Raw genomic sequence first — 13,908 nt, forward strand, 5'->3', positions numbered from 1 at the left:
AAGAAATTTTTGTTGTCTTTAAACCATTTTGAAGCCTAATGGTTTTTCACATTCATTTCTTTATGACCAATGTTCCTTAAGGGGGACTTAGGGACAAATGACTTAATTTTCAAAATATTAGTAATTGTTAATTGTGAAATATGTTGAGAAATAAGATTTTTTTTTCATGAATGGGTGTTCACAAAGTTTACAAGCTTTACAGGTGGCCTTGGCACTTTTTTTCATTCATCTTTATTTGTACGATATTAATTTTAACTGATGTAAGATTCTTTCAAGAACTCATAGGTTAGTTTCATTTAATCGTGTAAATGGCCAAATATTATTCTATGTTTATGTTAACTTCCCAGTGGGTAGACTTCAGAAGACTACTTAAAAATGCTATAAGCAGTGCCATCCATAATAACATCTGGAAGACTGGTAGTGTGGTAGACACAGATCCTTACAGCCACTGAAAGCAATTCTTCTGTTACCTAGCATGGCAACTTTTCTGTCATGGTAACAGAGGGATTCAGGGTTTGTGGGGGGTTGGAATGGGGGAGAGAAGCCAATACTAGATCTTCGGTACGTGTTTATCATCTTAACTCCTGTAGTTTGTCAAGTTTCCCCCTGCAGTGGTAGCTCCAAACCAGGCTTTTATTTGCAGTATGTGAAGGCTCCTATTCACAAAACTCCAGATTAGTTCTCTTCCCAGTCCTCTCAGGTCACAGGCAAATCCACCACCACCTCTGCCACCCAGCTCCAAGTATCAAATTCAGACAATATTACAATCAGTTGTATCTCAAAGGACATGAACTTTTATAAAGCTTCTGGAATATCTATCTGTATGTATAAATAACATACAGGAACAACCTTTCATCCATTGCCACCAAAGCAGACGGCAGCATACCTGCATCGTGGGGGAGTCACAGGTTTTCACATACAGGAACAACCTTTCATCCATTGCCACCAAAGCAGACAGCAGCATACCTGCATCGTGGGGGAATCACAGGTTTTCTTTCCCTCATCAGTGGCGTAAGAGTTGCAACTGAATTATAGTTGAAAAGGAGTTTTGATCTACTTTCATCTGCTGAAAATATATATTACCAGCAACTCCATTTAGTTTTGGAGATGATCCTTCCTGGATACTGTCCCTGATGTACAGTTTCCAGCTCATACCCATGTTCCCACAGTATTCAGGAAGTGGAAAGCTGTTCAGAAGGTTGAGACAAGTCGGTCTTCAGAAGACTGGACATACTTGAGGAAGCTTGTTTTTTCTAGTACTGATTATTTACCCGGTTCTACTGGACCTGTTGCACAGAAATAGTTTGATCTGTTTAATAGATTCTATCCAAATAAGTTTCAGGCTGTGTACATGATTTTCATGAAGAAATGTTCACCTGCATACCTCATATCTCATTTAGTCTGAGCAAGATAACCTACAAAAATGTTTTGAAATATCCTACTTGCTGAGGTTTGTAGTTGATTCTTCAAAACTCATCCCTACATTTGCCAATTGTTATGCATAGCACATTTGGTAGTCCTGCTGCAGCAATCAGTTCTGTGGGATTTAACCGGGACTACTTCAGAGTTTGCCCAAAGTAGGATTGGAGTGAGCATTCTCTTGAAGAAGAAAGAATGGTTACCTTAGAGCCTTAGAGGTTGGTTGCTTTTTTTCTCTCCTCTTTTTTTTTTTTTTTTTGTAAAGTAGATTGTCCATACACATTCCAAAACCAGCTTTCTATCCCTCTTAGTGTTTTCAGTCCCAACACAGTTTGTTTTTCACCAAGGAGTGAAGAAGCAGTTGAAGCTGCCTTCCTTGCCATTTGTTGACTGTCTGTGATAGAGCAAGGGCTCTTCAGTAAGACATCACTCTTTAAAGATTGTCCTAGTTATTACTTGTGAGGCACAGGTGCATCATGACAGAAATGTGAATAGGAAGTATGTCTCAAAGAGAAAGACTGCCCCTGTAAATTGAGTAATTCTTCATTTCTTTTATTGTTCAACCATGACAATATGTGTGTGCCAGCAGATGCCAATGAAAAAAAAGAAAACTTTATGTTCACCCTGCTTTTCTGTATAATCATGAGATGGTTTGTAAGTACTCAATTACTAGCTTAAATTCTAATTTTGAGCTGCCAGCCAAGATTATCATGTTCAAGCTCGTGACCCATTACTTAACTTGTTAAAAGGAACAACAGCTCAGATTACCCTTTTAGAAAAGACAATGCCACCAGTAGGTGATGGTAAGTTTGTGTAAGATCTACACTGCTCTGCATTAGGAGCTGACTAAAGAGGAACAAGCTCTTCTCATTAAGAAATGGCATCTATATTTGTGGTGGTGGTGGTAGATGTTGCAATCTTTGTACAGCAGAATGTATTCGAATCAAGTTTTCAATGTATTTATTTTTCTCTAATGTTTTTACTTTTTTTTTTGTATTTTACCTAAAACAGAAGTACAAAGCAGTATTTATTGTTTATTGTTTGAGGATAGAATGCAGTTTTCACCAGCAAACAAGCAAAGTGTTTTCTTGTTTGTTTGTTTTTAAAGAAATTTATTTCCTGGCGAGATACTTGGATTTTTTTTCTTCTCTTACACTGCAAATATCAGAAATGTACCCATGTATACAGTTTTAACTGTAACCACAGTGATTTCTGCATTCTGCTGTGTGCATCATTTTACCATCTGCATCTTGTTAAGACTGTTCTTTATGAGACCTCTAGAAATAACTAAAATCCTTTAGCACAAACATACCTACTGTAATATTCAATAGCATCCATACTGGGCAATATCCAACTCCCATTGAATGCAAGGACACTTGAATGAAGGGCGTTCATTGACTACGAAAGAATGAATCAGGCTCATACTGATCTCAAGATTGTAGAGATGTGAGTGTTTGTATAATCATATGTGCATTAATTGTGTGTGTGTTTGTGTGTATGTTTCTACAGTATGTGGAAATATGCATAGACTTCTGCGTGAAAGTGACTTAAATTTTACCATAAAGTTGTGTTTTGTATTGCTGGAGGGAAAAAAAAGAATTGCTGGAAAGATGAAAGATGAGTCTTCCTTCTCTAACCTTTAAATCAAATAACCTATTATCTCAGTGTTATTGTTCTGAAGTAATGCGGTGCTATAAAACTGGAATAGAAGAATCTGGTCTGTGTTATGATTAGGTATCTTGCTGGCTTTTAAATGAGATTGTTAGTGTTAAGTATATAGGCTTTAATAATATATCTCAATTGTTTAAAGAATTTTGTAAAGTATTTTTTAAACAATCTTACCTGAGGTGTTCTGAGCATTTTATTTTGTGTGGGAGAGTTCTGGAGTATGAAGGCAAGTCAAATTCTAATTTTTTTAGATGACTTTTTTTCTTGTCTTTAAAGATCAAGAAGGTACTGAAGTATGATTTCTAAGTGTTACACTCATTATAGAAGTTCAACTTCCTTCTACAAGATGTTGTTTTTATGACACAAAAGTGTGTCATAAAAAATTAACATTTAGTTATAACAAGGAGATGTTTTTATTTCACTTAACATCTGTAGCAGATGTGAAATATGTAATTATTTTTGTAAAAGACTTCATAACTTTCACGATTCTTTTGTTTGGCACATCTTTCTTCTATTGGGCATTTTAGACAATTGATAAGCATTATTCAGTGGCATATGGTCTGAGTCTGACGTGCTTTGAAAAGAGTACAGAGTACTAATAATGAGGATTCTGTGAAAATGGGAAAACCAGCACAACAGATATGCTTTGAGAAAGTATGGGTTTTTAGCATCTTGAAACAATATATCACACTCAAAGGGACAGAATTGGGCTGCACAATCTGTTAGCTCATTCTTGTCCAATCTGGTCTCCTCCTTTCTTTTGGAGCCAGCATTGTCATCAACTTGCTGAATTATACTCTGACTGGAATGTATTTCAGGCACAGGGTAATGTATCTACTTAAATGGAATCCTATCTTTCTACAAAAGCTTTTTAAGTATAATAAATTTAAAATATAAAAAAGTTCTATTAGCTTAAAGTAAATGGTTCAACAGTTTACATATGTGCAGGAACAAAGAAAATGACTACTTACTAGTTTGAGAAAAATCTAGCTTGTTCAGAGATTAGAATATACTAGATCAAAATAGACTATTTTTTATAGTAAATATTTTGTGATAATTTACAGTAAACGTTTGTTTGTTTTTTTAGGTTTTTAATTAAAAGGTGTAATCCTAATCAACCTCATGTTAGAGGAAAGCATGGGAGGGATTTTTGTTTGTTCATCAGGAGATATGTGAAAAATAGCAAAAGCTTCTCCGTGTGGACCCAGTCCTGGAAGTCTTAGAGTCCAGGGAAAATTTCCCCTTGCACTAGGTTCCCTGAATCAACTGTTAATAGTTTTTTTTTTAATTATTATTATTTATTTATTTATTTATTTTAATTTCTTTTGTTTTGTTTTAATGTCAGTCCCATGTATATTTGCATATATTATTTTTTAAATACTTTCTGTTCTTAAAATATATCTTTGACCTTTTGAGAGTTTACAGCACAGTTTTTTTTTTCAGAAAAGATAAATAGTAATAAAGTTAAAACTGTAGAAATTGTAGTCTTGATTTTTAGTCACAATGGTGTGTCTATTTCTGGTTAATCAAACTATTAATTATGCCAGCATTTCTTAATAGAAAGTGATAATATTCTTAAAACTAAATTGACATAAGGAGGTTATATTTTTAAATAAATTGTCACGAGAATTTTAAGCCTTGGGTTGTGCCTATGGGTAAAATAGTTGTGTTTATTACATTGATTTATGTGAAAGTAAGGGGTCAGCTAAAAATGCCTAGGATTCCCTGCTGCTAAAGTGACAGGATAGTAGTACATGCGCCAGCTCTCCTGCTAAGGGTTCTTTAGTTTTCCTGTGGTAAATTACACTGCTTTGCAGGTATGGCTAACAGCACCACAGGCCACCGCTGTAATACAAGTCAGAGGGAAAAAAAAATAACCACTGCTGATTGTAAAAGCAAGAAGAACATCTTTGAATAAATTCCCAGCAGTGAGAATTTAGGATGTTATATGCTAGACACTACATGACAAAAAGGTTTAGCCCAGGTTCTATACTGAAAAGAACTAACACCGTAAAAACTGCATGTGCTGAAGGAGCAGTCTAATTGCTATAGACAAATCCAAATCAGCTAATTTGATGGCTGTATTTTCTAGAGGAAAAGGGAGTTTAGATTCATTATTTTCCCAATATCAAATTCTGCTCATGTGAATAAATAAATAAAAGTCATTGGAACTGGCTTGTTCTCTCACATTAAAGACATGACTATCATAAGGTAATGATACTTGGTGAGGAGAAGAAAAATTAATTCAACAATTTAATATCCTTTGTCAATTTTTGAAGGCAGAAATTAAGTAAATTGTAAATGCATTTATAATTTTTTATTTTCTCTTAATGCTTCCTGGTGCTTTTTTCCACTTTTTCATCTGACTTCCCTGTATGTCAAATGTATACATAAAACTAATATTTCTTAGTGTCTATCTAAGCACTGTGCTACTACCACTTCATAAAAGCACAGTAAACTGTGGTTGCTATTATGACTATACTTACCATATATATATATATATATATATATGCTACTTGCTATACTATGACTATAGTTACTACTATAGTTGATGGTCATAATTGTAGAGAAAGCAGTGCACTGATTCTCATTTTATCCAGTTATTTTTTTGTCTTAGAAGAAATCTTTAAGATGGGTCATAATTCATGTTGTCTACACTACAGTCACATGTCTACATGTTGACTAGAGAAATCAAAGGTTTGCTGATTGTATCTAGATAGATAAACTTTATCCTTTAACATATCCTCCTTTCATTCAGTTCTTTTCTCTCTCTTCTGCTTATCTGCCCCTCTTCTTGTTTCCCTTTCCTAAACAGATATCCCCTTTTCACTTCTCAGTTCATTGCTTTTTTCTTCCTGCTTCCTTTCCTTTCAGTGTTTTATAGTCCCTTTCACTCTTCTCTGCTGTATGCGTCCCTTTTATACAAGTCAGTTTAGTTTATGCAACAAACTTACCATGTCCCATAATATAAGATAGTGCCAGGAACATCCAGGCAGCTGCATTATGAGAGAAAATTAAGTTTAGGGGCTTCCATTAGGTAGTTCAAATTGATTGGACCAAGCCAAAACTTGAATAATATTTTTGAAAATTGGGTTCTCTGTTACTTCTGTCATTCCTGGTTCAATTAATCAATATTACTACAACAAATAGAGTTTTTAAACTGCTTTATAATTTGTTCTTCCTGACAAAAATTGATTGATTTACAAAATCTATATTGGATTTTTTAAAATCCTGAATATAGGCTATTATACTCCCTGGATTTTTTGTACCGAGGATTTTTTGATAATAGTGATGACATATATTAGTTGGGTTTAGATACATAAGTAATTGTAGAAACATTAAGGTCTGAGAAGTATAAAAGCCTGGAAACGTTTGGAGAAAGTTACAATTTTGAGCATCAGAAGTGCAACACCTCAGAGTTCAAAGTGGGAATGATATTATCACTGCAGTCATACAAATACCATATCCCAGTACTTCGAGGTACTCAGTCTGAGATGAGACTAAATATTCAGTCTGAGTTCTCCAGTTATCATGAGTAATTCATTTTGCACTATTCTTTTGTTCTTTAAACGTGGCTATACCTCCTAGGTTAACTGTGAGCGATGCTGCCCTTAAGTATGCAATATCATCATGCCACTGCTGGTGGCACCAGGAAACCACTAATAAGAGATGAGGTTTGAAAGTTTCTGGCTATATTATAATAAAATCACATATAATAACAAATGGCCGTAGGAATTCAACAATAGAAAGAATATTGAGGAGCAAATCACCAAGCAGGATAAAGAAGTTGCAAAGTTTTTGTTTGTTATTAGTGAGGGGCTTTTTCACAGAGGTAGTCTGCAGAAATAAATGAGCTTATTATGGAACTTACTACATGAAAACTTAGGCAAGAAATGTAGAGGGTAGTTAAAAGGATTCCAAATAGTCATAGATTTGAATAGTAATAGTAATAAAAATTAACTTTTTGTCCTTCTAAAAAGTTCAAATGGAGACATTTACTGTATGTTGGATTTCACTACAGGGTTTGGGTCTATAAATTACAATCTAACTCTCAAAAAAAATCAAAAGAATTGGGATTACAGCATGTAAATCAAAAACTTTATTGATGGATAATAATTGCAGAATTATTAGATTGTAGAACTGTGTCTATTTTTTCATAGGCATTGGTGAGTCAAATTTATTTTTCATGACTGTTTTGTTACTGGTTGCAGGGATTTGCTATATTTTTATACCAGGTCTAACCCTTTTGATACGAGGAATTGCATTAAACTAACACAGAGCAGAATACACAGCATCTGCCAGCACTGTCAAGATATTTTCAGCATTTTCATTTCCTTATCTATGCTACTTAGTGTGTCTATATAGTCATGTAGTTTTGTATTCCCCCCACCCTTAATATAGTATTTGATTTTTTAGAGTGAAAACAGACTTTTCAAAGAATGAAGACCCTGTTTTCCTGTCTGTGTGAACAGTTGAGCAAATTATCCTTGATATAAAAGATGAAATAACAACCCTAAAAGTTTAAAAATTTCTGAGTAATCTGTTTTAAAATATGTAACTATTTACTCTGTTACAGATGAATGACATTATCGTGACAGTTAGAGATTCAAACTTGAAGCTGACACTTGCTTTTGGAATAGGCATGCACCATGCAGGTCTGCATGAGAGAGACAGGAAAACTGTGGAAGAATTGTTTGTGAACTGCAAAATCCAGGTACATTTGTTCTTTGAATCCGGCCGTAATGTGTTTTACATGGAATTTTAAAAGTTGGCTTTTTGTTACGTGTACCTCATTAATCTTTCTTTCTGTTTTAGGTTCTTATTGCCACAAGCACATTAGCTTGGGGTGTAAATTTTCCAGCTCATTTAGTAATTGTTAAAGGAACAGAATACTATGAAGGAAAAACAAGGCGTTACGTGGATTATCCCATTACAGGTACTCAAATAAATTATGGAAATACTCATATGCTGAAATATATTTCAAACATATGCAAATGATCTGAATTATTTTGTAACTAACCAATGAGAATACCTAAATTAGGTAGAAGCTAGGATTGCTGAGGAGGGTTTCTTTGTTTAATGCAAGTTGTAGGAGAACTCTGAAGATTTCACATGATTTAAAAATGTTTCAGTTTTGTAAATCTTTTTTTTTTTTCTAAGTTCCTTTAATGCACATTGCTCAAAGTAGATGTTGGGCAATTAAAGGTACAATATGAAGTCATTTATCTTCCTAGTAATTTGGACAAAAGGAAACTTTCACACAATTTTTTGAAACCTTTTTTTAAATAGAAACAGATTTTAGTGGTTTGAAGTGCAAAAGTTGTATCACACATCACAGCATAAAATGTATGTCATCACTTGACAGTAAACAAAAACTCTAACTAGTATAAAAACTAGTATAAAACTAGTATAAAAACTCTAACTAGTATAGTATCTTTAGTGATATAAGAGATACTTCAAATAAGTGTTATTTCAAAAATAATCAGCTTAATAAAATATTTGAATTTCTGGTTTGATATAGACTTTTATTGCTTCCTACCTCCAGTAATTTCTACTTTTCTTAAACTGCTCTGTAGTTCTTCCAATGAGCTTAAGAAAGTGAACCATGGAAGCTTAAGAAAGTGAACCATGGAAGAACTTCTTTCAAAGTTTAGTCAGGGAGAATATCTGTCTGGATGGGTACTAAGCTTGAAGAATGAGGACAAGCTAAATTTATTCCAGGTTTCCTGTTCTGTTTTCTCTTTCTATTTTCACAAGAGGAAGTTTATTATTAAATGATCCTGTAGTATGCCAGAGATGTATACATCTAAGGACAAATAAATGTAATTTGTAATGTAAATAGAGATCTTGCATCCTTTACGCCACGCACTGTCTTTTTATAGTAAGAAAAACTTACTAATGAGAAAAGCTCAAACTGAAAATAATACAGGGGTTATTTCTCCAAGTAACCCATCATGGAGGTTAATTTAGTGGTTAGTGCTCTGCTGGAAACTTGGGATCAATTTCCAGACCAGCTCTCTTGTTCAAAGATTCTGGTATGACCCGGGAGCTTTGCCATACATACTTGCATTTTGTGACAGACCGGCTAGTATAAACCTAGTATAAACAATCTCTGCAGAGAAGTAACGTTTTGCTTGTCCCAACTGGAAGAACAGTGACAACTGACTTTATTAGTAAACGGGGAAGAGTGATGAGGAAAGAAACCAACTGATATTTTAGATTTTATGTTGAATCTGTGGGACTGTCAGAGAAAAGTAATAGGGTAAATAATATATAAAAAAGAAATCAGAAACTCAATAAACATTGAGGCCTTACTATGCTATTTTAGAAATCCATCGTACAAGTACTCACAAAGGCATTAGGAGAGGTTTATACTCTTTATTGCCTTTTTGAATTCAGGTGTCTTGGATATTAAGGGTTGTTTGGTTCTTGAATTTTAAATAAGACTTCAGGGGGGTGTGAACAGAGGGGAATACTACCATCTATGATTTAGGTTTCATTCTCTGCACTGCAACAGAAAATGCAGATTCCTTATTTTATGAAGAAATGTAGTATGGTTTATTTAGAATATTTTTAACTTTCTAGAGAATATTCATGTTTCTGGAAGTTCTGTGGATAGGTAATACAATTCTTCAGCAGCAATTAAATGAAAATTTAATGTGTTTCTTTTGGAAATATTTCCAAATTTTCACAGTACTGTCTTTAATGCTGCCTTCACTATTCCGCCATGGTATAACTTGCTTTTTCCCTGCAGAAGTTACTTTTGTGTGCCAGGGATGCATTTGGCTCCAAGTAAGCAGCTGAGGGCAGAATGAATCATTGTGGAGCATTCAGTAATTTTGAAATAAGTAAAAATGCTTCTTTCAGTGAAATTGGAGGTTCTGGGGAGGTCTTTCTCTCAGTGACCAGACGTTTACTCATCCAGTTGGATCACATTTAACATATCAGGAGTTTAGTTAAGTGATTAAAAGCAGCCAAGCAGCATATAGTCAGTAGAGAAAATACTGGTTTTGGATAATTATTTAGCAGAATATTTGGCTAAAATCATATCCATAGTAAATCCCTTTCCTATATGTTATTATGTACAATTTAAATCACCATATTAGAATAGCAAGATAATGTTTCATCACCCCCCTGTATACACACCTATCATTTTCAAACTAATTTCATTTTACATTTCATGTCAATCCTCAATTAGCAAAATTAATAAACTGATAAAAAACACTGGTGTTTATGTAGCTCGTGTGTACACATGTATGTTACACATGTATGTTACTGAAAACTTGTTCTGTTTATTGTCACTGGACTGTTTCTCTTATCATTGTCCATCGCTGTATCACATTCTAAACATTCTGTCTTGGCCTTCCTTAACGATAATACCCTGCTGACCATTGGGCCAAAAAGCTTACTTTGCTTCTGAGGCCAAAGAAACCATTTTTCAAAATGCCAGGTACTGCAAACCACATACTCTGTAGATATGATAGAACTCAGAGAATACAAAAAAAAAAAAAAAAAAAAACATAAAAAGTTTCAAAAATAAATATTTAAAACTTACTTTTGAACTAATATCATTTGTTTCTTCAAACTTAAATAGATGCTGGAGGCACCAAAAAGGAATCAGATCTCAGTTGGGAGAGACAAAGAACAACCTATACTGATGCAGTTCTCAGATTATGAGAAGACAAACAGATAGATGATAAGTGTACATATCTTGGTTGTCAGGTAGCAAGTTGAGAATGTTCTGTACAGACTTGTATTTTCAGTGTTTCTAGAAATCACTAACTTGTATTTGCAAGTAATAATGTATAGGTATAGTACATGTGAGCTTTATCTGCTTTTAAATTTGTATATCATGATCTGATATAGGGAAAACGTATATGAAACCTTCTCTACTCCAGTGCTAGTAGCAAATAGCACTTGTCTTGAAGTTTGAGTGGCAAAGATCATAGCTCTTAGTAATTATAATTATCTTTACCTTTTTTTTTCCCTCTAAATTATTAAAAACCTAGGAAAATATATATAGGAGAGTCTTATGCAAGGAACACCTATTATTGTGAAGTCAAGTACTTGAAGATTAGGAAGTGATATACAGTTACCACTGTAGGCTTCGTGAGTTCTTTTACTCACTGTCATCTTTCATTTCATGATAACAAACAAGAGATGCATGCCGAATGGAGGGAGAGAAGGGGGAATTTATATATTTATATTAGGTGTAGGCTTGGTTACTACTGCAGTGGGAGGTCTTCAAGTATGCAGATGATAGTCTCCGCCACAAATAAATTCATCATAAATTTTCCTGAGATAGGGAAAAAAAAAGTCAAAAATCAATAGGGCATATGAGGCCAAAGAAATATTAAAAAAAAAAACTATTACACATTATATAGAAATAAATAATTTTTTTTTTCAGTGCATTTATTTTATGCATTATTGTCTCTTTGGCAGATGTACTTCAGATGATGGGACGTGCAGGCAGACCACAGTTTGATGACCAAGGCAAAGCTGTAATTCTAGTTCACGATATTAAGAAAGACTTCTACAAAAAATTCCTTTATGAACCTTTCCCAGTGGAATCCAGGTAAAGTAAAAGCAATCTGAAAAGCTAATCAAACTATCAACAATACTACAAATGAGGGATACAGAAAAGTGAAACAAAATTCCTGTGCGGAGTATATCCTAAATATTGAGGTCCTAGAGGAAATTCATTTTTTAAGAAGTTGTCTATCCAGAAAAATTCTTTCTTCCGTGAGTCTTGAAGCACTGTTGAGTTCTTCGGTCTGTTGCCAAATAATTTTACAAATGCTTCTCTGCTTTTGATTGTATCAGACACTGGAATGAGAGCACAAACTGTTCTTCTAGGCAAGTGTGTAGGGCAACTGTATGTGATATTCACAACCCTCTCTGAAATTCTATGACAAATTCCTAATAGGGAAAAAAAATGAGAGTTTCTAGCACTTTTTAGCTAGAAAACTTGAACTGTTATGGATATTTCACATTCTTTAAAATCTCCCTAGTTCAAAAAGAAATCTGACTAGTATAAGTGATTACTAATACCCGTTCAAACCATCTTTCACTTCAAAACTGCAAGATTGTTGTCAGAAAAAATAGAAACACCACCTTTTGCACTCTCTCTGAACTTAGTTGGTGGACAGAGTTTTCTGTCCAGCATAATGTAACTTGTGCCTTGTTTTTGATATTTATAATAGTTGTTCAACAAGAAGCAAAATCAATTACATCAGTCTACTATATATGCATGGAGGAATTCTCAGATATCTAATAAAGCATAAGCATTAATGAAAGCTTTTCTGAGTAATGAAGAATTTACAGTATTGTTCTCCTATAGAAACTTTGTCGCTCTACATGAGCACTAATTGGACCTCTGAGCGGTCAGGAAATTTGCAGGAACTCGAGAGTGCTATCCACCTGTGAAAAGTAGTTGAAATGGACTGGTGTATTTGAAGGTTAATTTCAGAGCTGCATAGGCAGACTAATACAGTTTTTTTTACAAAGACTGTGGCAACACGTATTTCATTTCCTTAGGAAGCCATGCTTCTTATTTTTCTTTTTTTTTTTTTAAACATATAATTGCACTTAGTACAGAAGTCTAAGGTGTTGAACATCTTTGAAATAATAGCTAGTAAGTCAAAAGGGCAGCATGATTAAAATTCTGGTGATATATCTAGACTGATAGTGTTGTCCATAGGTTCATGCCCGGTGCACCGCGTCAGGAAGGAAACATGAACTAGGAAATCCATTGTTTCTAGATGAAGAAATTATATCTTCAATATCACAGTACTAATCACAACTTGTTCCCTTTTTTAATACTATAAATATTGCATGTTTCTAGTAACTCATTTTGTGTATATATTTATTTATATCAACAGTTTAATATATTCCATCTTTCACTATAAACAAAAAATATTTGATGAACTTTCAAATGAAGATTCACATGTTAATGGTGATCTTGATAAGTTCTTTGTAGGTTGTGATCTGATCAATTTAGAGTTGTTGTGGTCTTTTATGACCATCAAAGATATTTGAAGTAAGAGCCTTCATAGCTTCAAAGAGAAATTTGGGTTCTTTTGTAGGAATTTTATTTTTAGAATGCTTTCTCATCTTGTTCTACCAAAGAGCAGATTTATCAGCTTTGTGTAGTACTTCCAATTTTTAAAATTAAACCTCAGATTTTTTTAATTACAGATTTTTCTAAAAAAGGATCGTCTATGCATTAGACTTCAGTGCACAACTCAAATGACAGACAGGCCTTGTGCTCTCACTGATCATGGGTCTGAAACATGGTACATTAGAAGCAAAAGAGAAAGTGATTTTTGTTATGGAATAATAAATAATAATAATTCAGTAATAGCTATTGAATAATCAATCCAATTTCTGTTGGACAGTCTGGGTAGAACAGCTGCTTCTTTGCCTTCAGAACTCTGCAACCAGTGGTATAGAGCAGTATAACAGTTACTCATACCAAATTATTGTTTACTTTCATCAATAAGGGAAAAATAGGAAAAGTAAAAGGATTATGATACAGGAAAAATTAGGCTAGTCTTTAAGGATATTTGCCATTCCCTGACTGAACTGCAGCTAGGCATGATATCATTAGGTAGCCAAGTGGAGGTCTTTGTTCCATTAGTGAAACTAAACAGTATTTTAGTCTGTAAAAATCATTTTACACTGCTTTTGTTCTTCTGTGTTTCAGAGTTTAGACCTTTGTGGGTAAAAGTAGCTTTTTTTTTTTTTTCCCCTATATTGGATGAAGATGAGGAAAAATCTGGGGGAAGCAGTTTTGATGTAATTTTAATAGCCCCTCAAGTA

General features: G+C 33.9%; 1 protein-coding gene across 4 annotated transcripts in view; it reads left to right on the forward strand.

The window, feature by feature from the left end:
- ASCC3 (activating signal cointegrator 1 complex subunit 3) overlaps nucleotides 1–13,908 on the forward strand; it is a 284,849-nt gene that overhangs the window by 217,453 nt on the left and 53,488 nt on the right. For all 4 annotated transcript variants that reach the window (XM_080586451.1, XM_080586454.1, XM_080586452.1 and 1 more), the window contains exons 31-33: nucleotides 7,664–7,801; nucleotides 7,903–8,023; nucleotides 11,530–11,662. In XM_080586451.1, the coding sequence (XP_080442577.1) occupies nucleotides 7,664–7,801; nucleotides 7,903–8,023; nucleotides 11,530–11,662 (392 nt within the window). The remainder of the gene's footprint in view (nucleotides 1–7,663; nucleotides 7,802–7,902; nucleotides 8,024–11,529; nucleotides 11,663–13,908) is intronic.

Source organism: Anser brachyrhynchus (assembly GCF_964034855.1).
Source record: "Anser brachyrhynchus genome assembly, chromosome: 3".
Classification (NCBI taxonomy): domain Eukaryota; kingdom Metazoa; phylum Chordata; class Aves; order Anseriformes; family Anatidae; genus Anser; species Anser brachyrhynchus.